Source organism: Agelaius phoeniceus, chromosome Z (assembly GCF_051311805.1).
Source record: "Agelaius phoeniceus isolate bAgePho1 chromosome Z, bAgePho1.hap1, whole genome shotgun sequence".
Classification (NCBI taxonomy): domain Eukaryota; kingdom Metazoa; phylum Chordata; class Aves; order Passeriformes; family Icteridae; genus Agelaius; species Agelaius phoeniceus.
The window spans coordinates 84,436,777-84,462,413 of NC_135303.1; the positions used below are offsets into that span (position 1 = coordinate 84,436,777).

At 60.6% G+C, this 25,637-nt stretch overlaps 2 protein-coding genes across 3 annotated transcripts; one reads left to right on the forward strand and one right to left on the reverse strand.

Annotated features, from left to right (window-relative positions):
• Positions 1-53: 53 nt before the first annotated feature.
• Positions 54-6,756, reverse strand: TAF1C (TATA-box binding protein associated factor, RNA polymerase I subunit C). The gene is made up of 14 exons (XM_054652120.2): positions 4,315-6,756; positions 4,133-4,226; positions 3,887-3,993; positions 3,700-3,795; positions 3,547-3,617; positions 3,214-3,461; positions 3,029-3,139; positions 2,793-2,916; positions 2,612-2,683; positions 2,358-2,493; positions 2,136-2,264; positions 1,814-1,988; positions 1,543-1,680; positions 54-1,251 (listed from the first exon to the last, which is right to left on the reverse strand). The coding sequence occupies exons 1-14, from the start codon at positions 5,782-5,784 to the stop codon at positions 80-82; spliced, it is 4,143 nt and encodes a 1,380-aa protein (XP_054508095.2). The 5' UTR covers positions 5,785-6,756; the 3' UTR covers positions 54-79.
• An 85-nt stretch (positions 6,757-6,841) lies between these two features.
• On the forward strand, positions 6,842-16,619 carry TMEM8B (transmembrane protein 8B). 2 transcript variants are annotated; one of them, XM_054652399.2, is made up of 13 exons: positions 6,842-7,001; positions 10,271-10,460; positions 11,512-11,719; positions 11,856-11,989; positions 12,124-12,383; positions 12,634-12,989; positions 13,289-13,385; positions 13,587-13,710; positions 15,032-15,174; positions 15,358-15,536; positions 15,621-15,767; positions 15,842-15,958; positions 16,120-16,619. In XM_054652399.2, the coding sequence occupies exons 1-13, from the start codon at positions 6,911-6,913 to the stop codon at positions 16,453-16,455; spliced, it is 2,382 nt and encodes a 793-aa protein (XP_054508374.2). In that variant the 5' UTR covers positions 6,842-6,910; the 3' UTR covers positions 16,456-16,619. The 2 variants fall into 2 exon arrangements, with proteins under 2 accessions (XP_054508374.2, XP_077027466.1); XM_077171351.1 differs by lacking the exon at positions 6,842-7,001 and adding an exon at positions 7,097-7,216.
• Positions 16,620-25,637: the final 9,018 nt, after the last annotated feature.

The window sequence follows — 25,637 nt, forward strand, 5'->3', positions numbered from 1 at the left end:
TGCCTCCCAAGGGTGGGTGCCTTGACCAAACAATTGAGGACCCCGAGAGGAAGGCTGTGCCAAGTAGGTTTATTTGCACTCAGAAGCCCATTCGTGGGCGCTTGCGGCGGGGCTGCGAGGCGGAGGACAGCTGGCTCTGTGAAGACGGGAAGCACAGCTGGCTGGCCTGGCTGCCAGGGAGCTCTGGGGGCTCGGGGGGCCCCTCGGCCCACACGGACAAGTAGTCCCGCAGTGTTTTCCGCCGCTCCTTGGGGATGCCGCGGCAGCGCAGGCTCTGTGAAGACAGCAGGGCTTCGTCGGGCACTGGTGAGGGTGGGTGGCTGCGAACTGGGGGGCTGCCTGCTGGTGGTGAGCTCTCCTGGGAGAGAACGGGTGGACGGCCGGGGGAGAGCAGTGAGGGGCCCACATCACTCAGCTCGGACAGCTCAGACTGGTAGGTGAGGGAGGAGGTGAAGCTGGCCGAAAGGCTGCGGTGGCCCTGGGCTCGCTTCTGCCGCCGCCGCCGCTCCCGCAGTGCCCGCTGTCTCTGTGCCACATTGAAGCTCGTCCTCTCCTCCCACCACTGGTCCCAGTCCCCAGCCCAAGCCGCTGTCAGACGGTTACTCAGGGGGTCCGGACCCCCTGCCAGCTCCAGGGTCTGTGGCAGGGGAGCGGGCTGGAGGGCCAAAGGCTCCCAGCGCTGGATGCGGCCCCCTTCCTGCATGGTTTGGCGTAGCCGCTGGCGCATCTGCTTCTGCAAGCTGCTGGGGCCTGCTGGCCCCTCCAGATCTCTGCGGGTGAAGAGGCGCCTCTGGCTGAGGCTGGGGGGCCAGGTGTGCTGGGGAGGCTCCCTCCAGGCCCTGGAAAGGGCCCTCAGCCAGCGGCGGTACTGCAGGGCTGCAGCTGGGCTGGGCACTGCTGACGAGGGCTGGGGGCTGGCAAAGGTCTCCTGCAGTAGTTCAGCTTCGTCCAGGGGTGCTGGCGTGCCCACGTCCTCCTCCTCCTCGTGGATAATCACCTCCAGGTTGGGCAAGTAGAATGTTTGCTCTTCCTCCTCTTCTCCCTCACTGCCCAAGCCATGTGGGCTGCTGGCTGGAGCCTCGAAGAGGGGGGAAGAGCCAGGGGCTGTTGTGGCCTCATCCCTCGATGGGGGTGCAGGGGGCTGTGCTGCCTTGTGGATCAGCCTCTGGCAGAAGACATCCCCAGCCTCAGAGAGCTGGAAAATCAACATGGACTTGCGTGGTCCATCCTCCTGCAGTGTGGCAGCCAGCCCTGTCGGAAGAGGCAGAAAGGCATTGTCACCAGAGTTCCAGTCCTAGGAATATTTCAGGGGCCTGGCCAGCAGTGGGGACTGCCTCCACCCCTCAGTAGGCACCCTCACTGCTGACTCCTGCCCTGTACATCCTTTTCTATGTCATTAATCACTTCTGCAGCATTGTTCAGGGCTTTGCTCTTGCTTTTTCAACCACCCACCAGCCAGGCCATGACAAAGGCTACACTTCCACTCTGTTCCACCTTCTCCCCCACCAGGAGCTGCAGCCTGGGCCGGTGTGGGACACTCACCTGCTGCAGGGGCTGAGAGGCGCTGCTGGAGCAGGTGGTGGCGGTGCGGGAGCTGGGTGGGCAGGTGCTGCAGGCACTCTGTGATGCTGTGCAGCTTCTGTGGAGTCCCCGCCAGCTGACAGGCCGACTGGCTGCCCCCTGAGGAAACACCCCAAAAACTGTCTGGTGAGCACAGATGCCAGAGCAGCAGCTGATCCCAGCAGCAAAGAGGCTAGGAGGTGGGCACAGAGGAGCCCTGGCTTTGTAGCACCCCTGGAGCTTGATCTCTTACCCCAGTATTGCACAAGCAGCAGCTCCTGCGTGCGGGATGCACCAAGCAGCATCTTGTGGCTCCTCCCAGGTTTCCCTGGCATCAGGTGAGCAAAGAGTGGAGGTGCCTTCATCATGTGTGCCCACTTCAGAACAGGCACCAGTGGCAACCGCTCATCCAGCACATACATGGAGAACTAGGACAGAAGTCTTGGCTCAGACAGGACACACCCCAATGCACCATGGCAGCTCCCCTCAGATGGAACATCCTCATGCCCCGTGGGCACTGGGAGACACAACTGTGCAGCGTGTGTTCCCCAGCTCCCAGCTGTGGTGGGACTCACCTGGGTGGTGACAAGGTACTGTGAGGGGTGAGCTCTGCCCAGGTACATGGGCAGCACCACACGCTCGCCCTGCTGGCAGCCAGCTTCCTCGCCCACCTTGAACAAGTCGAAGTGGCATCTCTTGGGGGCCTACAGCAGTGGAACAGGGCACAGTCAGCACTCTGGGCTGTGGAACCGTCTTCCCTGCCTCCCCCAGCCCCACGCCCACCCTCCCAAGCTCACCCGGGCATCCAGGCACTGCAGGCCCGTGCGGTCAGCACAGCTGAGCACCCGTGGGTGGGCAGTGAAGTCACTCCACCGCCAGGGTGAATGGTCCCGAAAAAACATGGTCTGGGGGTCATGGCGCAGCTGCTGCAGCCTGTGGGGAGATAGCAGTATTGGCATGGGGGAGGGCTGCCCCAGTCACTTGGCCTCCCATCCCCTGGGACTCCACTGTCTGCGAGAGTCTCTAGACAGCCCTGAGTGCCCTCTCTCACCCAGTCTCAACGCTCCAGAGGTAGACGGTCCCACTCTGGGTGCAGACAGACAGCTCCCCAGGAAGGTGAGGGCTGCAAGACAGGGGGCACAGCATCATCCTGGGGCGACAGAACCTGCCACACAGAGCAGAGCTGCGCCACAGAGCTCCCTCCTTGCACAACCCCTTCCTCCAACACCTACCTGACAGTGAGGCAGGAGGCAGGCACATCAGTGCGGATCACCTGCAGCGGGGTGGGAGCTGCTCCTGTCTTGCCTGGCACCCTCCAAACACCACAATGATAGTCTGAGCGAACCCCAACAAAATCTGCCATAGGGAAGGAGGTGGCACGTGATCTGGCAGCATCCCAGGGGGCCCCTGCTGCCCCTCCTCGCTCCATCCTGTCTGCCTCGAGATGTGGATCCTGGGCATGGCTCACCTTGCCCATCCACACGGGCTGCAGCCACTTGCCGGATGCGCCCGCTGAGCTCAAACTCCGCTGGCGAGCCCCGGGCGTGGGGCAGCTCCTCCAGCACCACATCCTGGAAATCTGAGGTGCTGACTAAGGACAATGCAACACAACCCCCACTTCCCGCCCCAGAAACACCCCATGGGGAAGGATACAGAGGTGGTTCATGGCCTGTCCTCCGGGGTGCACCAGGCGTCCCACGGGTGTCTCCCCGTCCTCAGGGGGCAACCAGGCCAGTGCCCCCCCAGTGAGGCTGTCATCAAAGAGCAGGTTGGACCACTGCTGTGCCAGCTCCTCGTGCAGGCAGTCTGCCAGCAGCCCCAGCGGCACCTCGAAGAGCCAGTCACGACAGAGGTGGGAGAACCAGCGCAGGCGGGAGGCCAAGTGCTGCCGGGGGCAGCCACTGCAGGGCACGGACAGCATCAGGTGGGGGGACAGAGCGGGAGCCCCCCAGACCTCTGCAGGGCAGGGGACAGAGGGACACTCACCGTCGGGCCTCCAGGCGGTCGATGTCCTCCACCAGGGCCGTCATCCGGATGGTGCTGTTCCGGGCTGGTCTCTACAGGAGTAGGGGGCAGAGTTTGAGACTGGCAAAGGGAAGGGTGGGGAACAGCACTGTTAATCCCTGGACAGACAGTGACCTTCAGCTTGGCGTTTCCCAGGTAGAAGTTCTTGTGTAGCAAACGCCCCAGGGAGCCAAAAGCATCTTCTGGGTGATCCACAAAGAAATGGCCCAGCTGTACGGGACGGAAGGGAAAGGGTCAGTGCATGCAAAGGTCCCCCGCTGCCCCCCAGGTCCATGCCAGGATGCAACACCTCAAATCCCACCTGCTTGGCGAAGTCCAGAGTAGCTCCAGACTTGCCTGCCCGGAGCTTCCTGCACAGGCTGCTGCGGTACAGGATGTCCTGAGGCGCAGGCGAGGGGATCCAGCAGCCTGTGGGGAGAAGGCAGAGCCGCTCGGCATCACACGAGCACAGGGACGCCGCTCAGCACCGCGGGGCAGCGGCAGCGATAGAGGCGGAAGGCACGTTCCCCCCAGGCCCCGAGCTCCCTCCCGCTCCCGCGGCTCTCACCCGCGCTGGGCAGCAGCACCGGCACGGCCGCAGCCTCGGCGGCTTCCCACCTTTCGCCCGTCGCGCCACGGCGGGGCACGAACGACGGGTGCGCCTGTGGGGAGCGAAGGGGGAGAGTCAGAGCGGCCCCTGAGCGTCCTGCCCGTTCCCTCGGCCGGCCCGGTCCCGCGGCAGGGTCTCACCTGGCGGCGGCCGGGGCCAGCCTCCAGCACCTGCCCGTGCTCGCCCCAGCCGGCGACTGGCGCGGGGCCACCCTCTTCCCGCGGCGGGCCGGCGGTGAAGTATGAGGGAAAGAGCGCGGCCGGGAACTCCATGGCCGCGGCACCGGGCACGGTGCTGCACGCGGAGACGGAGCGGCCACCGCGAATGGCGTCACCGCCGCGCTGCTGCTGCCGCCACCAATCAGCGCCCGGGAACAGCGCAGGACGGAGCGCCGCCGGCGGCACGGCCACGCAGGCCGCTACCTCCCCCTGGCGGCCGGAGGGTAAAAACGCACGGCCGGCACGGGGAGAGGGACGGGAGCGGCATGGGAAGGGGAAGGGGAAGGGGAAGGGGAAGGGGAAGGGGAAGGGGAAGGGGAAGGGGAAGGGGAAGGGGAAGGGGAAGGGGAACGGGAACGGGAACGGGAGCGGGAACGGGAGCGGGAGCGGGAACGGGATGGGACCAGCACCGGGAACGGGAGTGGGATGGGAACGGGAACGGGAACGGGAACGAGCAGGGGAACAGTGGGACCGGGATAGGAATGGGATGGGAATGGGAACGGGAACGGGAACAAGCAGGCAAAACGGTGGGACCCTGATGGGAACGGGACCAGGATGGGCAGGGGAAGTGTTGGAACTGGAACAGAATTTGGCACAGGGAACAGTGGGATAGGGCCGGACCAGGACCGGCACTGGGGAATCATCAGGACAGGACCCCGCCGGGGCACGGGCAGGAGGACGGGCATTGTTTCCTTCCCTCTGCTCCCCTCGAGGGCAGTGAAAGCCCCTGTGAGTCCTGCTAAGGGCACACCTGGTATTCAGTGGGCCTGGTTGTGTGGCCATGGGGCACCCCACACTCCAGCAGGGTGTGTGGGGCCATGGGACAGTCTCAAATATCTGGAGGTTGTGGAGTTGAAGTGCGGCTCCTGGAAGGCTGAGGGTGTGCCAGTCCCCAATCCCAGCCTGCCCTTCCTCACCCCTGCCTGGCCTCAGTGAACCCACTCCCACCCCGGCTCTGTGCTCCTTCCTCCCCACAGGGTCATTGCTGCCTCCCCTTGAGGGACCCACCTGGCCCCGGGCCCCCATGGGAGCCCACACAGAGTTCAGGTTAGTCCCATGGGGCTCTGATGGGACCCTGGAGCTTTTGGAGAGTATCTGGAAGGAGGACAAGCACCCCTGTCCATTTTCCAAGGAGAGCATGACCAGCTCTCCCCTTGATGGTCCTTGTACATCCCTGTGCCAGAGGCCACTGGCCCCAGAGCTGTGCCGATGCTGTCTGCACTGGGGAGGGAACCCCCAGCCATGCCTGGAGAGGGTCTGTGCTCCGGGGAGGGTTGCTGGGCAGTCAGGCTGGGGTGGCTGCTCCTGCTGCAGCTCCCAGGATGCCCTGTGGGGACCACAGGATGGGAGAGGAGCATTCCCATGAGCAGTAGCATTCCCTGCTGCCTCCATTATGGCCCAGGAGGATGGTGATGTCAGGGGAATCTGGGGATGATGTCAGGGGAGTTTGGGAAAGCGTGATGAGATTGTTTCCAGTCAAGATGCCCTCATCCCTGCAGGCGGTGCCCAGACCCCCTCTGAAGGACACCTCCTCTCTAAGATATATGTTACAATTTGCTTTAAGAAGGTGGTAGCCACTGGTAAGAAAACCACCTGACCCCCTTACATAATCCACCTGGGATAGGTAGCCCTTACCACCTTCAGCTCCATAGGTAGCCCTCATTGCCTCCCATCCCTTTCCCTAATTCCAGGGCATGCCAACAGCTCCATGTCCCTCTCCATTATATATTTCTGTGCCCAGGGCATATTCCTGTCCCCAGGTCCATGTCCCTATCCCCTAGATCCACATCACTGTTCTCTGCCATTTTTCTGTCCCAGCCCCATGTCCCTCTCCCCCAATCTATGTCAGTGTCTGCGGCCCCATGTTCCTGTCCCTCAGCCCCATATCTCTATTCCCAGCCTATATCCTTGTTCCCAGCACCATGTCCCTGTCCCAAGCCCTGTGACCGCATTCCTGGCCCATATCTCGGTTCCAGAGACAAGTCCCTGCCCCCAGCCCTGTGACCCCATTACCGACCCATATTTCATTTTTTTTTCATTTCTAGCCCCATGTTCCTGCCCTCAGCGCCTTGTTCCCGGTCTCAGCCCGTGTCCCTGCTCCAGACGGTGGCTCTGTGCCCCGTGCCCCCGTTCCCGGCTCCGTTCCAGCCCCATGTCCCTGTCCCTAGCGCCGTGTCCCTGTCCCCAGCCCTGTGCCCCAGTTCCCGGTCCATATCTCGGGTTCCCGCCCGGTGTCCCTTTCCCGCAGCCTCCCATCTCCATTCCTGCCTGTGTCGCTGTCCCCCCCGTGCCCCGGTCAGCGCCGGGTCCATCCCGGGGGGAACGGTGGCGGGGGGAGTTGTCTCTCGGGGCGGTCGTGGCGTGGCGCGGCCGCCGGTGATTGACGTGCCAAGGGGCCAATGGCTGCGCGGGAGGCGGTCCCGGTGGGCGGGGGCGGGTGACGTCAGGGCCGCCGGTGCGCGGCGGGGCGGCCGGAGGCGCGCGCCCCACGGCAGCCGCGGCGGCGGCGGCGGCGGCGATGGCCCGGCGGGGCGGCGGGGGCGGCGGGCAGCGCCTCCCGCTGCCGCTGCTGCTCCTGCCGCTCCTGCTCCTGCCGCCGCCCGCCGCCGGTGAGCGCCGCCGGGAGACCGGGGCGGGGGGCGCGGGTGTGGGGCGGCGGGGCGAGCGCGGGACGGGGCGCGGGAGCGCACGTCGAGGGTGCCGGCGCGGCGGGGGCTCGGCGGTACCGCGGGGGACGCGTGTGCCGGGGGTGGGAGAGGCGGCGGAGCGGAGAGCGGGGCTCCGTGCGGCGGGACGCGAGGGATGAGCTCGGGATGGGTGCGAGGTGCGGGAGCCGTGGCGTGTGGGGGTGCGCGCAGTGGGGCGGGGGGCGGCTGCGGACGGAACGCGGGGCTGTGTGCGCTGGGCAGGAGCTGTGGGGCACGGGGTGCGTGCGGCGGGACGCAGGGGATGAACTTGGGATGGGTGTGAGGTACGGGAGCCGTGGGATGTGGGGTGTGCGCGCAGTGCGGGGGTGGGATTGGAGCGCCGGGATGTGCGCGGTGGGCAGGGGGATGCAGGCACGGGGCGCGGGGTCCGTGCGGCGGAGCACAGGACAGCGCACCGTGGGGCAGCGGGATGAGCGTGTAGTGGGCGTGAGGCAGAAGAGCAATGGGATGTGAGGGGTGCACGCAGTGGGGCGGGGGCCAGGTGGTAATGGAGCACGGGGGTGTGCGCGGTGGGCAGGAGGGTTGGAGGTGTGAGTCACGGGGCAGAGGGATGAGCTTGGGATGGGTGTGAAGTGCACGAACAATGGGATGCGGGGTGTGCGTGCAGTGGGGCAGGGAGTGGGTGAATGCAGTGAGGAGAAGGGGTGCAGGTGGCGGGTGCGGGGCGCCATGTGGTGGGGGTCAGGGGATGCACTTGGAATGCGTAGCTTGGGATGAGCTACAAGAGCAATGGGATGTGAGGTTTGCATGCAGTGGGGCAGGGTGCGGGTGAGAATGGAGCACAAGGGCACAGTTTTGGGGGGATGTCATCCTGGGATGTGGGGTGCACATGTGATGGGACACGGTGAGTGTGGCACAAGGGATGGGGCCAGCGTGCAGTGGGGTGTGGGGCAGATATGCCGCAGAGTACAGAGGTGTCCCCACCTGGGTGTGGGGTGTCATGGGACACAGGGTACACCTACAATGGGACATGAGGTGGGTGCAATGGACGCAGAGATGCGTGTGCAGGGGGCTGTTTGCATAATGGGCTACAGGGACGCCTGTGTACAGGGTACTGGATGTCTGTGGAATGGGATGTGTGGATGTGCATGCAATGGGGCACGGTGTACCCATGCAGTGGGGCATGGAGACAGATGAGCAGTGGGGTGCAGAGTTGTGCGTGCGGGGAGGACGCAGGCAGTTCACGGGCAGTGGAACACCCTGGGACGGAGGCGTGTGCGTGGGCAGTGAGTGGGCTCGGGGGGTTGCAGATGCAGGGCAGGAGGCTGTGTGCATGCAGGGGGCAGCGGAGATGGACAGCCTGCAGAAACGGGGGTGTGTGTCCAGCGGGGCGTCAGGATGTGCGGGGGATACATCAACGACAATATGAGACCAGGAGCAGGCTGTGGGGCAGGGAGCTGGCTTAGTGACCGAGATGCGGAAGGATACTTGGGGGCTTCGAGGGGCGTCCCCCGGGAAGGAGGGAAGCTGGCCGGGGCTGCCGGTGCCCGGTGCCGCGGTGGGGCGGCAGCGGGAGCTGTGCGCGGTGCTGACCGCCGGCCGCGGAGCTGTCCGCGGTGCTGACCGCCGGCCGCGACCTGAGGCTGTAGCCGCGGGGCTGGTGTCCTGCGGCTCTGGCCGCTGGCGGCCTGAAGCAGGGGGGCTTTGGCTTTTCTCCTTCCATCCACTGCGCTTCCATGGATAGTAATCGCAGTCCATCCTCCAGCACCTTTCCCCTGTCTGGCTGCACTGCCATGCCTCCTCAGACTGACCCTCTGCTTCAACCAGTTCCCTCACCTTGCCCTGGGTGAGAGAGTTTGGAGGAGCTGCACTGGGACTGGATAGCTCTGGGTCCTTCCCCCAATTCCCCTTCTGGAGTTGTGTTCAACACCCTCCCTGGGGTCCCCTGCCAGGTCACTGTCCCCACGTGGGGCTGTGGAGTGACCAGGTGGTTCCTGGTGGAGAAATTGGGATCGAATGCTCTTGCATTGAGGAGACAGGTGCTTCATGCCTGGCTTGTGCCGGCTGGGAGTGAAGGGGAGGGGGAGCTGCCTTTGTTCCAGACAAGGGAGCAGATGCATGTCAGTGTACAGCCTGCTGGGGCTGCACACACGCAGCACAAACACACGTGCATACAAGCACATGCGCACACTCCCGGCCAAGAACATGTAGTGCAAAGCAGACCCTCTTCTCAGCTGTCCCACTTCGTGCTGGACAAGTCCTCCTGGGCACAGACCTGCTCCCAGCCCACCCTCTGTTGGCCTCCCCCTTTCCAGCAGCTTGTGAAGAGGGGTATCTCATTCTTGCTGTGTCTCTAGAGAAAAATGGATGGGCCTTCCAGGCTGGCACTGGTATAGTGTGGTAATGGTAGGTGAAGTTATGGCTGCTGTCTCTGGTCCTGCTCTCTCTTGTGACAAAGAAGTGGCTGTCTCACTGCTGATGGGGCTCCTGAAAATCGACCTGTCAGGCAGCTTGTCAGGGGGAGGTGGCCCCCACCTGTGCTGTGGGCTTGCAGGAAGCATCTTTCAGACATGGGGCTGTGCACAGGCACACACCCCCTTGGGCGTGGGCTTGCACGCCTCCACTCTGCCGTGCACGCAGACTGCACCCACGTGTGCATATGTGCACACATATGTGCACCGTTCCTCCTCCACAAACCATGGGAGAGCTGGAAGGCAGCACAGGAAGTGCTCTGCCTGCTCCTTCTTCTTGTAGCTCGAGGATGAAAGTCTGCACTTTATGATGGGCTCGGTGCTGAGCCTCCCCAGCAGGCAGATGAGGGGGAAGGTGTGTTCCTGTGGGAGCTGACCTGCTAGGGCATAGCTGAAGCCATGAAAAATATCCCTTTACTATTAGAGGTAAAATGCAGGAAGCAGAGCATGAGCAGCCAGGACCATGGGATCCTCAGGCTACTGCAAATCAGTGCCCACAGCTTGATGAACCAGACTTGAGGCTGTGCTGAACCAGGAATGATGCAGACTGTGCCAGGGCTGGGTGACACAGCTGGGGACAGCTGACATCAGCCCTGGGCATTCGCTGAAATGGCACTGTCCCAGCCCCTCCTGCCTCCAGGCTGCTGGATGCTTGTGACATAATCAGAGCCTGGGTGGTTGGCCTGCTCTGGGGGGGTGCTCCACAACCCCCTCCCCAGCCCTTTGCCCCACTGAGAGCTGCCTGGGTCTCCTTTGCAGACGGGCTCTTTGTGACCGACTACTTCACCCGCACACCACGCAAGCTCAGCCCCTTCCGCTCCTTTGCCAGCATCGAGCTCTTCCACTTCCACATTCCTGAGGACACAGTCATCGCTGTTTGGAACCTCATCACCTTCAAGGAGCAAGGTGGCACCTTTGGGGATCAATGTCCAGACCGCAGCATCACCGTGTGAGTAAGCAGCCTAGCCTGCCTGTATCCTTCCTGCCTTCCTCTGCTGCTCCTGCCTGGATTTGCCCCACAGCTTGCCTGCTCTTGCCTGCTTCTTTGCTTGCACAAGCACGTGTACCTATAGAGTCAAAGAATCATAGAACCACAGAATCCTTTGGGTTGGAAAGGACATTAAAGATCATCTTGTTCCAACCTGCTACCATGGGACGTGTTCCACTAGACCAGGTTGCCAACTGAGTACCATGAAGCTGCTCGCTCATCCCCCCTGCTCCCCTGGTGGGGAGGAGAATCATGGAAAAAAAAGTAAAACTCGTGGGTTGAGATAAAAACAGTTAACTAATCAAAATAAATATGCCAATATCACTAATTATAAAACAGCTACAAAAATAATAATAATAACAACAGTAACAAAAAGGAGAGAGAGAAGTAAAACCCAAGAAAGATGAGTGATTCATCACACAATTGCTCACCACATGCTGACTGATGCCCAACCTGTCCCCCAGCAGTGATTGGTGGCTCCATGCCAACTCTCCCAAGTTTATACACCGGCCAGGAGGCTCTATATGGAACAGAATGGTATTCTGTATGGTATGGAATATTACTTTGGTCAGTTTGGGTCAGCTCTCCAGGCCATGCTCCCTTCTAACATCTTGTGCACCCGCTCTCTGGCAGAGCATGAAACACTGAAAAGGGCTTTAGGGTAAGCGCTGCTGAGCAACAACTGAAACGTCAGTGTGTTATCAACATTGTTCTCATACTAAATCCAAAACACAGCACTGTACCAGCCACTCAGAAGAAAATGAACCCTATCCCAGCCAAAACCTAGACAACATGTACGCTCTCTCCCCATGATTCATCTTCCCAGGACCAATGCAGGCTCCACTCTTCTGTGCATCTCACAGATGAACTGTTTTGCTTGAACACCCACTCAGGAAGGCTCAGTCTCCAGAAAGGTCCCAGCTTCCATGATGTCTTCAAGCACAGAGGAAGACACTCACATGTAGGACACACTGCCCAGCCTACACCCTGCTGACTGCTGTCTCTCCTGCAGGTATTTCCGCTCAGGGGCTCCATCTGTCATTAACCCACTGCACACGCACTTCCCCAGGGACACGGCTGTCCCTGGCTCCTTCGCACTGACCCTCACCTGGACCCTGCCCAACCGCACCACAGGCGTCTTCAATGTCACCAGCCCACTGCCCGGGGACTGGTTCCTGGCTGCCCACCTGCCCAAGGATGAGGGCAAGATCTCTGTTAAGGTGAAGGGCCTGGAGGGACCATGGTGGGGCAGGGCTGGGGTCTGACTGCTCTGGGCTGGCAGTGCCCAGGGCAGGTGTCCCAAGTGGGGGCAGTGCCCTGTGCCCCTTGCCCTGTGCTGACTCTCCTCTGCTGCAGGGGCTCTACGAGGAGTGCCAGTATCTCTTCCAGCCACAGCTCATCGTGCAGCGCCTGGTGAACATCGCTGTGCTGTACCCCGGTCATGTCACCGAGCAGAGCATGGCCCCCCACAACCGCTCCTGCCTCTACAAGTGAGTGTGAGAAGGTCACCCACGGAGGGGGCATTCTCAGGGTGGGGAGATGGGGGTGTCCCATCCCTCTGGCTTCCCTCCCCAGCCCTGTTAGTCCGTAGTGATGGGCACAGCCTGGCACTGCTGTCCCACAGGGTCTTTGTGCCCAGCTACACATCGCGAGTGCTCGTGGAGGTGCTGCGGTGCCGTGGCGCCGAGGGCTGCCCACTCTGGCTGCGTGTGCGGGCCAAGGCTCCTCCCTTGCACAACTCCACAACCCTGGACTGCCGGGAACACACTCCCTGCCAGCTGGCACAGGACCTGCCCTTCTGGCAGCACTGGTACTACGTGCTGGTGGAGAAACACCCTGGGGTGCCGGGCACTGTCTCCTTCCAGGTCACCGTGCAGCTCACAGGTGAGGGTGCATGTGGAGGTGTGGGTGGAGGCATGGTCTTTACTCTGCTTTGGTGTGGGGGCTAAAGGATGCCCTCAGGATCTGTCTGCAGCTGGGCACAGGGTTATACTCAGCTCTGCTGGGATGGGAATGCTGTGAGGTGTTGGGGCTGGGTTGCAAATGGGGATGAACGGCGGGCAAGAAGGAAAGGTGGGAATGAAGAGTGGGCTGGGGCTGTGTGGTGCCCAGGCTGATGACTCTGTCCCTCCAGACTGTTCCCGACCCAGCCTGGCCCGGCCTCCCTTCCTGCCCTCCAGTGCCTCCATGAACATGCCCCACTCCTTCGGCTCGGCGGGTGGGCTGGCGCTGGGGGACAGCCCTCCACCCACCAGCCCCAACGACACCAAGCACCCGCTCCCCATCCCTGTCACCTTGCACACCGAAGAGCGGTGCTGGCCCGTCCGGCCCACGCTGCGCAACGAGCTGGACACCTTCTCTGTTCACTTCTACATCTTCTTCGGGCCCAATGTGTCGGTGCCACCTGACCGCCCTGCTGTCTTCGTCATCAACCTCCTGCCAGTGCTGGACAGTGGTGGAGTGCTCAACCTGGAGCTGCGGCTCAACGTGGTGAGGTGGCCACATACACCCTGGGGGGGGCAGGGTGGCTTGGGGTGGGGGGCAGGATGGGAGATGGGTGATGTCAAGGCTTCAGCAGGGCAGGGAACAGGATTTGGGGTCACAGGCAGTGGTTGTGAAGTTTTTGGGTGATGGAGAATGGATTAGGGTGCTCCAAGGCCCAGGTTTGGGGTGCTCTTGTGTGAAGGGCAGTGGGTTAGGGCACTGCTAGTTGGTGTGCTGTGATCCAAGTGCTGTCAGAGCAGGGGGCACCCCTGGCACTGGTTTAAGGCCATCTCCTTTGCCATCAGAGCTCCCTGTGTGGTGAGAATGTGACAGTGTTTGGGTGTCTGAACCATGGAGTCCCACTGACATCTGGTGACAATGCCTCGGTCACCTGTGAGACAGGTAGGCTGGGCTGTGCATGTCCATCCTGCCATGTCCATGGGGTCACCACCCCTGTGTCTTGCATGAGGCTGGCTGGGGGGAGGCTGCAGAGACCACGGGGGCATGTGGCCCTGGAGCCTGGCACAGGGTACCCTGTCCCTGTTCCAGCTCTGTCCAGGGCAGGGGGCTGCTCTGCTCACCCAGAGCTCTTCTGACCCACAGAGTCTCTGGCAGGCTTCCTGCTCTCCGTTAATGCCACAGCCAGCCTCAGCCGCCTGCGGATCCCCTACCCACAGACCGGCAGCTGGTACCTGAGCCTGCGCTCGCTCTGTGCCACGGAGCACGGGTAAGCCCCAGCAGCACATCCCCTCCCTGTGCCCCGAGGGGGGTGTCCTCACCGTGACCTGTGCGTGCCGTGGGTCTGTGGGTGCACCTGTGCCCTGTGCTGCTGTCTCTGCTCATTGGGTGCACGTGGCTTTGCGGGCCGTGTGTCACCGCGTGTCACTGCGTGTCACCGCGTGTCACCGTGCGAGCGCTGCGTGGGCACGGATGGCTCCGGCTCGCATCTGCCTGGCCATCTGCGGGTCCCCGCGGCTCTTCCCTCTGTCTCGCAGTTAGGAAGTGCCTGTCAGCCCGCGAACGCCGGGCATCTGTCAGCGCCTCTCTCTCCGCCCCCGTCCGCGGCACGGCCCATCTGTACCCGTGCCTGGGAGGGGAGCGGGCTGTCGCTGGGAGGACAGGGCTCTGCTCTGCCAGTGAGGGGCCATCTCTGGTCAGGCTGGGGCTCTGCTCAGCATCTCCAGGGACTGCTGTGGCTCTGTTCCTGGTCTCTGTGTCTGCCTGGAGCCTTGTGGAAGAATGAGGCTGGTGTGTGTGTGTCTGTACGTGCAAGGATGCATGACTGCGGATGGTGCTGCATGCATGTTTGGGTGCATATGTGCAGCCAGCTCTGTGGGCATGTTCTGGTTTGCACAAGCAGTCAGGGCTTTGCTGAAGCAGTCAGGGCTGTGTATGTTCTGCACACACACATGTGCAGATTAGATTGTGTGAGGACACAGTCAGTGGACAGCAGACCCACATGTAGCTGGCACTGTGTGCATACCTGCGCATGTTGGGGTGCCTGTGTGTGCCCACCCAGCAGCTGGACGTGCTGTCAGCCTGTGGGGCTGTCTGTGCTCGGGGTGTGCTGAAGCTAAGGAGTGCTGGCAGTGCCCAGAGTCTTTTGCAGGGGCAGCCAAGGGCAGTGGGGTTGGTGTGCCTGCTCTGACTCCTCTGCTGCGTTTCTAGTTCACGCTGAGTTGCCAGCCACAGTCAGTCCTTCCCTGATGGGCTCACACATGGCCATTGCAAGGCAGGGCATAGTGTTTGCACAGCAAAAGCCAAATGAAATGGGAACCAGCTGAGTGTGCTGCTAAAGGCAGAGGGGCTTTAAGCATGGCCACGTTCCTCCTGCTCATTCAGGCTGGCACAAACAATTGAAGCACACAGGATCCTTGGGGACCAGCTCTCAGCTACCTGTGCAGCACCAAAGAATCTCATTCTCAAGCTTGCCCAGTCCCTGGGTCTCCCATCACCTGCCAAGTCTGGGTGAGACAGGTGGCTCTGGTAGAGGCAGGAGCTCTTCAAGGGCACAGGACGAGGGCTGACCCCTTTCTCCCACCCCGCAGGTTTGAGCCGTGCACTAACGTGACAGCTGAGGTGTACCTGCGCGCCTACCTCTCACCCTGCATCAACGACTGCGGCATCTACGGCCAGTGCAAGCTGCTGCGCACCAACAACTACCTGTACGCTGCCTGCGAGTGCAAGGCTGGTGAGAGCTGAGCCCGGCACCCACGGACCCTGCATCCTTCCCTTCCCTTCCCTTTGGATACCACTTGTGTCCCAGTAGTCCTTTCGTGCCAGGTCTCTGCAGGGTGCTGGAAAGGGGGTTCCCTGCTCACCCCCCAGACCCTGCGAGTGCTGCAGTGGTGATGGCAGCTCTCCCTGGTTACAGGCTGGAACGGCTGGGGCTGCACAGACAATGCTGAGGCTTTCTCCTACGGCTTCCAGCTCCTCTCCACGCTGCTGCTGTGCCTCAGCAATGTCATGTTTGTGCCTCCCGTGGCTATTGCTGTCCGCAGCCACTACCTCCTAGAAGCTGCTGTCTACATCTTCACCATGTTCTTCTCCACTGTGAGTGTGTGTGGGGCAGCTGAGGGGCAGCAAAGGGCTGGGGCTGTGCAGGGCAGCTCTCACAGCCTTTTCCTGCTACCCCAGTTTTACCATGCCTGCGACCAGCCGGGCATTGTGGTGTTCTGCATCATGGAGTATGATGTGCTGCAGTTTTGTGACTTCTTGGGCTCTCTCATGTCTGTCTGGGTCACTGTCATCGCCATGGCCCGGCTCCAGCCCATAGTCAAGCAGGCAAGTGTGGGGAGGGAGCATGCAGGGCAGGCATGGGAGAGATTTATCCTGATGGGTGCCCCACTGCTCCACAGGTGCTCTACCTGCTGGGGGCCATGCTCCTGTCCATGGCTCTGCAGATGGACCGTCACGGGCTCTGGAACCTTCTGGGGCCCAGCCTTTTCGCTTTGGGGATAATGGCCGTCGCCTGGGTAAGATGATGTCCCTTATGTCCCCATCCTGCCCCTGCCAGCATCTCCTCTCTGCTGCCCTCACTCTTCCCTGGCTCTTGAGGGGTGTGTCACCATGGCACAGAGGCCGTGCCTGGCCCTGCTGTGTGTCCCTGTTCCAGCCTGTCCTCTCCCCACCACAGACGGCTCGCACCATCCGTCGCCGCCACTGCTACCCTCCCACCTGGAAGCGCTGGGCTTTCTACCTGTGCCCGGGCGCGCTGATCGCGGCGGCGGCCGTGCTGCTCTATGCCTTCGTGGAGACAGAGGAGAACTACTTCTACATCCACAGCATCTGGCACCTGCTCATCGCCGGCAGCGTCGGCTTCCTGCTGCCGCCCCGCGCCAAGCCCAGCCGGCGCCTGGGGCCGCTGCCCCGGCGCAAGGGGTGTGGGTACCAGCTCTGCGTCAACGAACAGGAGGAGCTGGGCCTCGTCGACCCCGCTGTGGCCTCCATCAACAGTATTTGTACCAGCTGATGCTACCAGCTCAGACTCCTCTGTCCTGGACAGCAGTCCTGTGGGGCTCGGCACCCACTCTCTTTGCTGGCCACCCCTCTCTGGGGGTGCCAGGACTCCTCTGGACAGGCACACAGCCACCTGTGCCAACCTGTTCTTCCAATTACAGCCTGATTGAACTTGTCTCCAGGGGTTGCTGTGGCTCAGTCTGGGGCAGAGCTGTGGGGTCTCAAGGCTGAGCTAGGTCACATTCCTCTCTTTGCCAGGCCATGGAGTTGCTGAGGGGATGTGGTTTGGTGTGGAGCGGAGGAATGGCAACAGTCTCTGGCTCTCAGTCAGAGCTGCCACTTTGTGGTGGCTACTCTAGAGCTGATGCAGCTCCAACAGAGCAAAGTGGCTGGCAGAAGGTGGGGAGCAGAGACCGTAGTGTTTTGGCTCCTGTCATGACAGGTTTCAAGGCTGGGATGTCTTTGCTGGGGCACTGTGCTCTCACAGATGGCTGTCATGTCTGACCCGGGAGCACCTATGCTGTACCAGGGCATCTAGGATCCTCTCCAAGCCTGCAGGACCGTGGTGAGCCCATAGCTGTAGGGGGTGTAGGTGCCACTGAGTGCTGCTGCTGCCTGCCACAGCAGTGCAGAGCTCTGAGAGGCCTCTGCCTTCAAAGGCCACGTCCCTAGGAGCCCACAGCCTATTGGTGTCACCCACTGCCTGGGACAGCCTGCCTCAGCACCCCACATGTCACTGCCACCCAGACTAGTGACCCTGTGTCCCTGCTGTTGCCCCCAGCGCTGTCTCTGCAGGGCACTGGGCTCCAGTGGGAGGGCACTGCATGGGCTGCACACTGTGACCCGGCTGGGACAGCCCTTTCTCAGCCCCTGCTCCTTGTCTGGCTCACGGGCAAACCTGTGGGCTCAGCACTCACTGCAGCCAGTGGTGACCATGGTGTGGTGACACACTCTCGGGCTGTGTGTGTACCCCAAGGATAGGGGGGTTTCACTGACACAGCAGCTCAGAGGGGTCCAGGGAGGACAGGGAAAGATTCACTGAAACTTCTCACCCCTCTGGGGACTTCCCCAATCTCCTGAGAATTTCTCAGCCCTGCAGGGGTCTTCACGGTGGAATCCTGAGGCAAAGCTCTGCATCCTACCAGCCACATCCTGGCTGAGCAGAGCCCACCCGCCAGCAGCCCCCCTCCCTGTACCCCTGGGGACAGAGCCCGGCACAGGGAGATTTACTGGATGCTTAACAGGATTAGCAACTGCAGGCAGGCAGGCAGCTATGTAATAGGATTGCAATCTAATTAAAACTGCTTCTTGGGAGCTGGGCCCCAGCTGGCCAGAGCAGGGTGGGCTTGGGGGTTTGTGGGGGTTTGTGGGGACTGTGGGGACTGTGGGGATGGGATTGGCAGAGCAGGAGGAGGGATGAGCTGGTGAGGACCATGGCAGTGCTGGTGAGTTCAGGGGTTTGCTGCCTCTGTCTCTGGGCCTTGGTGGGGACTATGCCCATGGGGAGCCAGCCTGGTGTGGAAGTGTGCTGGGCAGCCTGGGCAGGAGTCCCAGTCATTGTACAAGGACTGGGGAACCTGCATCTGCCATTTTCCTTCCCCCTGAGCTCATCCTCAGCCCTCTTTCTGCCATACTGAATGTCCTGTCTGGCCAGGTGACAGATTAAGGATTAATTTGTTAATTAAGTCCAATTGCACCCCACTGGTAGCAGCAGCCCCCAGAGGATGAGGAGCTCAGCTTTAGCTTTCACATCAGCAAGAGGGTCGAGTGGAGTGCCCACTGGGCACAAGCTTGTCCTACACCAATTCATCCCAGTTTCATAGAGGTGTCAGGGCTGCATGCAGCATCCTTACCCATCCCTCACCCCCTGTCCCACTGCTGCAGGGCTGAAGTGCAAACCCGCTGCTTGTCAAATTTGTGAAGACTCTACAATAACAGAGCCAGTGGTGGGATGAGCAGTGCCTGTGCAAGCAGCTGCACAGCCCCTGGCCTGCCTCACAGCAGACACCACGGGGTGACACATATGGGACTGGGCCCTTGAGGGGTCCTGGAAGAGGTGGGCAAGGGTTTTAGCCAGGAGAGCTGCCCAGGGAAGCCTGGAGGAGCCACACACCAGCTCTGCTAGACTCCGCTTTTCTGGGCAGCTGGTGCAGCTCAGAGCTCCCTCTCCTTTTAATTAAACCAGCAACTGCATTTTTCATCTCAAGGACAGGCCACGCATCTGACCGCACTGCCCAGGAGGGAGCTCAGCCAAGCAGCACTGGAGGGAATCCAGGCACTCTCTGCCAGCCCAGCTCGTCCCTGGGGGCCCGTGGGCTGCCTGCTGAGAGCTGGGAATCCCCATTCTCACTTCATCTCCCAGTCCCAGGGTGGGCAGAAACCCATGCCTAGCTCAGGGTGCAGCTCGGTGCAAGTGCAGAACACACAGTACAGGACAGGAAGGGTTTTTTTTTTTTCCTGCAGGACAGGAAGGGTTTTTGCTCCCTGCTCCAGGCACCAAGCATGGAGAAGCAGGTCTCTCCTGTGGCACACCCAGCACAAGGGGTGTGTGTGCCTCCCACCTCTCCCCGGGACACACCGTGGGGGACTCCAGTTCCCCTCAGTCACCTCCCCTTTGTTGCAAGGTCAGGAGCACCAGTGTGTCCGTGCCTGTGGGTCTAGTGAGCTTTTCTGTCACAGTTCCCCATGGCCTCCAGCCCCTGCCCCTTGAGGATGCACTTGGGCTGAAGGCTGGACTCTCCTCCCTTCTCCTCCTGCTCAGAGACTTGGGCTCTCTGTGAGTCCCACCCTCCCAGTGTAAACAGCTTTCCCGACGTTCCATCCCTGCCTCTGCCAGGCACAGCAACCACATAACCATGGCAACAGTATCCCTTATAACAGCCAGGTACATCTGACATCCCCATGGCAACCAACTCCCGGAACAGCCGATGAGGAGCTTTGCTTCCTCAGTGCTGGAGAGGGATGGGGAGGGGGGGGTTTCGAGCCATGCCAGGTCAGGGGCAGACGCAGCTGGGTAGAGTTTTTGACTCGTGTGTGGGGCAGCATAAGTCTCTACAGCCTCCGTCCTGACAGGGTAGGATGCAGTGGGCACAGGGGGTGCACAAGAAGGCGGCAGCCCCGGGAGCAGTATCACCCTGATTGCCGCATCCCTGCTCCATCCTGCCTGGGCTGTCAGTGCCATCGGGCCAGCGCTCCCTGCTCCAACACAAGTTTCTTGGAAACGTGCATCCCAAACACTGGTGTTGTGCTTCATGCCACAACCTCCTCCCACGCCAGTCCCCGCTAAAGAGGTGCTCCGCCTGTTGCCCTCACCCTGCCCTCCTCGGGGGCTGCCGGACCCTCCCACCGCTGCCCGCCCAGCGCCTCCTGCCCGCGCTCATCACCCAGCAGCCCTGACGCAGTCTGTCGTTGCAGATGGCAATTGCATGCCATGCAACTTTAATGTGTCAGGCCTGAATTATTGAGCCCTGCAGCAGACTGCGCGCACGCAGGCAGCACCCGGCATCCCTCCTCCTCCTCCTCCTCTCCCTGCCCACGTGTGCCTGGCCAGGAAGCAGCGGGAGGGGGCTGGTGAGAGGTCCAAGGTTTTGGGGTCTGTCTGGGTGCCCAGGGGTGCTGTGCCCCTCGCTAACCGCCGTGGCTGGGAGGTGTGGGTGGAAGGGTGGCTGGGGGTGTCACCAGATCGGTCACCTGGGGGTTGGTGAGTCCCCAGGCAGGTGTCTAGGGAGGGACGTGTAACCCTGCCGTCCCCGCCTCAGCATTTTCTCCCTGTATCCTCATGAAACCCCGGGTCAAGAGGCACAGAGCCCCTGGAGCTGCCCTGGGAGTCCTCAGCCCTCCTGCTCACTGTGCTGCCAGACCCAGGGAGGCAAAGCCTTTCCACCCCAGTCAATGTAAATCCCATGGTGGATACAGACAGAGCTTGCTCCCTGGCTGGACATGGCTGTCACTGTGCTGCTCTGGGGATGATGAAGGGCTCAGAGAATGCCCTGGCTGCTCTCTTATTTTTGCAGCTTGCCTGAAGCACCCTGCAGCCACTCGATGATTTTCTCATCAGAGTAGCAAGGCTTGACTGCCCTCCCCACACAGCCCCATCCATCACCCACGGCTGGCACCACCGTGCAGCTCACAGGCACTGGCCCTGTCCTGCTCGCTCCCTGGCTGTCCCTCAGCCCTGCAGGCAGTGCCTGCGCCATGGCCAGCCCGAGGGAGCAGCTCTGTGCATGCAAAGGGACCCTGTTTTCCCTGGGGGAGCCCATGCACAGCCTGCTTGCTCACCCCTCCTCCTCCCCCATGCCCTAGCTCCAGGTCTCATCCTCCCTGCTGCCATCCCCACCCTTCGGAGAGGGGATCAGGGACCCCTCAGAGCTTCACCCCCAGTCTGCTGCACGCTGGGTGAGGATCAGCTGGGAGCCAGGCACTCACAAGTGGGAGATACACCGGGAAAAAGCCCAGCTCCAGTGCCGTGGGGCAGCTCTCCAGGGCCCTGCTCCTGGGAAACACCCTGCCATGGATACCTGTCCCACAGAACTGAGACAGAGCTGAGCATGGCAAAGTCAGCCCAGAGCAGGGACAAGGGGGTGTCAGGGGGCACTGAGAGCCAGCATTGTCCCAGCAGCACATCATGTCACAACACCTGGGGGAGTGAGGGAACACAAGAGTGGCAGGGCATGCCCAGTTTGGCATCAGGGTAGGGGTGCAGGGGCTGTGGGTATGAGGGACAAAAGGCTTGGCTGTACCCAGAGGGACCAGAGCATTGCAGGGGGAATGTGTCAAGGGACAAACAGCAGCTGCCATGGTCACATGGCTGGAAGGGAGCAGCAGACAGGAAAGGGGGACACTGAGACATGGGAAATCAGGAAAATACGCTGGTGATGCAAAGCATCACAATTTTCAGCTGCTGCTAATTGAGTTTCTTGGAGAGGTTGGTGAGGAAACCTGCGGGGGAGCTGGACTCGGGACTTTATCCCTGGCAATTTAGAAGAGGGCTGTTGAAGACCTGCTCTGTCGAGCGGAAAAACCACTTGAGTCGTGCTTAACTTCATCAAGGGAACTGCATAGAAATCAGGGAGCTTGCTAAGAGAAATTAATAGAGCAGCCAGGGGGGCAGACTGCCTGCAGACAGCATGAGAACTGCTCAGATCCGCATGCTGGAGACTTCCAGTAAATGAACACGTCCTTTAACAAGATTTGCGAGGCCAGCATGGCCAAGGAGCAGAGTGAGTAAATGGGTGGGAAAGGTCATCCCTCAAGGAAGGGAGCTGTGCCAAAATGAAGAGCACATGAAAGGGGGGGAAGGTTACATGAAAAACCAGAGCAAAACAACCCGCAGAGAGCCTTTGAGGAAGATCTTGGCAACAGTTTAAAATTGCAAATAATTTTGCGGTGCTAAATTTGCTAAATTGTTGCCATAGCAATGAGAGTTTGGGGATGTCCGGGGTGCATCCGAGTGCTGCAGCTTAGATTTACCCCTTTGGATGAATCTTGGGGTAGGATCTGTGAGTCCTGCCAGCTCTTTCTGTTAGGACAAGGAAGCCAAGTGTTTCTATCCCTGAAGCAGACATCTATGGCCCACAGAGGGGTGATGCTGAAGGAGCAGCCTTGGCACATCCAGGCTGGTGAGCAGAGGAAGGGCTGGGCTTGCAAGGACAAAGTCTACGAGTACAAAATGCAGCTGCACTTGCTGTCAAATGGTAGGAAATTAAGGCAGTTGCTCTTGTGAGAAATCAGCCTTGCACCAACAGAAATCAAGCTGTTACACCAAATGCAATCCTGGATAAATTTATCTTAAGAAGCAAGCCTGCAGAGGAAGATAAAATCAAGTTAGTAGAGGCTGAGAACACTGTCCATAGACGAAAAGCCACTGTTCCCTTTATGGCTTGCAGATTAAAGTTTTCCCTTAAAAATCATTTCCCCCCACTCAAACACTACCACTAAAATTTCCCTTGAGCCCCAAGTGCTAGGCAATATGTTGTTATGTGTGAACAGAACTCTCAATGGAGCCCGCATTAAAGAAATCATATTGAAGCTTCCTGTTGGACTGAGAGAGGCGCCTACAATGGGAGGAATATTACAGATTATTCTTACTTTACATAAATATGCTTCATCACCTCCACAGCTAAAACACAAGGCTCTGCATTTTGAAGAGGAATGTTTTTGGCTAAAATTAAATGGGCTTGGAACAAGTGCAATCCAGAGGCTCCTGGCTTAGCAGGAAGGGAGGGAGGTAAGTCCCTGAGGGCTCCGTGTGCCAAGTCCTCCTGAGCAGCTTTGCCCCAGGGCTTGCCTGCAGTCAGCAAATCTCCTGCCAGCACAACTACAAATCCCAGATGAGCCCATGAGGATTGTTGTTCTAATTAACTAATGAAGCCGTCTCCTGTTGGGAAGATGGATAATCTGAGCTGGAGGCTTCCTCCCTGTGGTGGGGGAGGACCTGGAGCAACACCCACCCCCTCTCAAGGGACTTCATAAACGTTTGTACACCCCGAGGCTGTAGGTGCTGCAGGGAGGTGCCAAGCGCTCCCAGGCACAGCATCTCCCTGCACCCTGCCTTCAACCTGCCTTCAAAAATCTGTCTGACCCCCTCCTCTGTCTGGCAGGTCCAAAGGCAGCTCGGCTGCTCTCATCCCTGAGTTTTCACTTTGGTCTCACAGTTTTCAGGCAAATCACAAGAGAAAAATTAACATTTGAGGAGGGTGAAGTCTGTGCAGGATCTCCCTGAGCTGCAGCCATGCACAACACAGGAGGATCCACTTCAAAGGGAGGAGCCACTTCATTAAAAAAGAGAACTAGGGCTTTTGATATCAAGATAAACATCCTGATACACATCAAAGCAGCTTTCTCTCCTTGTCCTTAGACACCCTCTCCTGCTTCACTAAAGTTCTGGATTTTGGATCATACCTCTGCCTAATCCATGCTGTGCTGCATCTCATCTGGATGGCTGTTTGGTGGGGGAGACTCTGGGTGCTGTTTTGTGGTGTGTGAGACCTTCAGGTCACATCCATGAGCCTAAACACTCTGTCACTGCCTTCTGCTCCACACATGAAGAACTAAGATCTGCTGGTGAAAGTGATTCCATTTCCATTGAAAAACAACATGATTTTAAAAGAAAGTGCAGTAGAGAAGGGACCAAAGGCCATCTGGGTTGCCTGAGAACCCAGTGGCATCCATCCCTCTGGACACCCTCCCCGAGTGGCTGCAGGCCCTTCCTTGGCAGCAGGTCGGGCACCTGGGAGAGAGGATTGAGGTGAGGATGCAGGGGTGGTGTGTGCACAGGGTGCTGGGGGGAGTCACACCCACCTTGCTACACCTCTCCTTCAATATTGGGAGATGATGAGAAGGGTTTCACAAGGCTCCAGAGCTTTGTCCTGTTCCTAATGCCAATACCTTGTGCTTTTGCTGTAGCCAGGGGCTTTATCAGGGTGGCCATTGGAGCTGGGCTGCAGGTGAGCTGTGGCCAGGAGTTCTGTGTACCTCACACCAGGTCATCCCAGGCCTTGGGGCACTCTTTGGGACAGGAAGGAGAAGTGGCTGATGCAGTGGGGAAGGCACAGGACTGAGCATTCAGCTGTTAGCAGGCAACTACAGACACGGCCCAACGCTGCTCTCAGAGCAGCCATTTGGGTCACGCTAGCTGTACCCCAGGTTTGTAAGATGGGGCTGGGCTCAAGAGGGCACGGAGCATCACCTCCAGGTTACAGCGTGCTGGCTGGGAGTGAGGCACAGGGGCAAAGAGCTTGATGCCACTGGCAGGTCACAGCTTTATTATTTCAATTCTTCCAGACATCGAACATAGGCTCTGGACATGGGGCAGGCCAAGCAGGAGGGAGAGGATCAGGAGAGTGGTACAGCTTTGACTTGCTGCAGAATGGGTTAAAAACAAGGAAAAATCCTCCATTAAAAACAAGGAAAAATCCTCCCTGCAAGCCTCCACTACCCCAGAGATCCATTCTAGCTGCCCTGGCTGTTTTGTTTCAGCTGCCCTGTCCAAGCTGCTGTGTGTGACACAGGCAGAAGGGCTTGTATGCCCAGGCTGCCCAGAGCAGCATCCCCCATGGCCACTAAACAGCAACACTGAAATCCTGCTGAGATGCTCTGGTGCTTTCACTTGTGTTTCTAGCCTGGTGAAGATCTGGCATGCCCCAGAAGAAGCCCACCCTTTTTTCCCTCTGCTGTCCTGGCTGTCACTCCAGCCCTCAAGTGCAGACACATTGCATGTGCCCGGAGGGGGGGTTCTCACCAAGCAGGGCTTGTGATGGAGACCCCCAGGAAAGGCGAGGGCTGTGTCTATCCCAGACCCTTCCACACCTTGTGCCAGCCCCATACGCCTGCTGGAACCTGCACTGCACCCCAGCACTCGGGGCTCGCTGGGGAGAGACTGGGGTGCAGCCCTGCCCCACCGCCCCCCGGCACCGCCCCGAGCCCCGGGGGCACGGGATGTGTGCAGGCAGAGGCTGGAGCACAGGGAGCCGTGCGAGTGCCCCAGCCTGGCCCGGCAGGACAGCCCCGCTGCCCGGCAGCCCGCGGGTGGCGGCGGGGCAGCCCCTGGGCGTGGGGACACCGCGGGGGCGGCGATGCCCCAGCCCCGCCGGGCCGGGCCGGCCTCCGGACCCTCCGCGGGAGCCCCGCCGGGGCTGCCCCGCCTGTGACGTCACGGGGCCCCGCCCTCACCCCGCCCTCTACCCGGCACAACCTCTGCGATTGGGTGGCGTGCCCGACCGGACCCGCCCACCTCTCATTTCTGAGTTTCTATTGGTCACTGAGCTGTCATTCCAGCCAGGCCACGCCCCTCACGGGTAGGAGGGGAGCGGCGCCCCGGAGACCCGCACCGCTGTGCGTCCCCTTGGCGCCGCTCTGCGGCCCCGGCACCCCCCACTGCAGCCCCGGCAGCTCCAGGGCCGCTCACTGCACCTCACTGCACCCCCAGCACCCCTCACTGCACCCCCGGCACCTCCAGTGCCGCTCACTGCCACCCCCGGCACCCCCCACTGCAGCCCCGGCAGCTCCAGGGTCGCTCACTGCACCTCACTGCAACCCCCGGCACCCTTCACTGCACCCCCAGCACCCCTCACTCTCTTCACCTCCTGAATGCAGAGTGAGCAGCCCACCCCACTGCCCCAGCACCCCAGAGCTGAAGGATTGGTGCTGTGGTGCCCCAGGCCTGGAAGGACTGGGTGTAGGTGTAGACTCAAGTGA

Excerpts from the sequence above, each read along its gene's own strand:
- TAF1C (XM_054652120.2), bottom strand. The coding sequence starts at position 5,784 with ATGGAGGCAGCAGGGAATGCTACTGCTCATGGGAATGCTCCTCTCCCA. Across the intron at positions 3,140-3,213 it reads ACAGGCCATGAACCACCTCT|ATTTCCAGGATGTGGTGCTG; the intron begins GTATCCTTCCCC and ends TCAGCACCTCAG. Across the intron at positions 1,252-1,542 it reads CCTCTCAGCCCCTGCAGCAG|GGCTGGCTGCCACACTGCAG; the intron begins GTGAGTGTCCCA and ends CTCTTCCGACAG.
- TMEM8B (XM_054652399.2), top strand. The coding sequence starts at position 6,911 with ATGGCCCGGCGGGGCGGCGGGGGCGGCGGGCAGCGCCTCCCGCTGCCG. Across the intron at positions 12,990-13,288 it reads TGGAGCTGCGGCTCAACGTG|AGCTCCCTGTGTGGTGAGAA; the intron begins GTGAGGTGGCCA and ends CTTTGCCATCAG. Across the intron at positions 15,537-15,620 it reads TCACCATGTTCTTCTCCACT|TTTTACCATGCCTGCGACCA; the intron begins GTGAGTGTGTGT and ends CTGCTACCCCAG.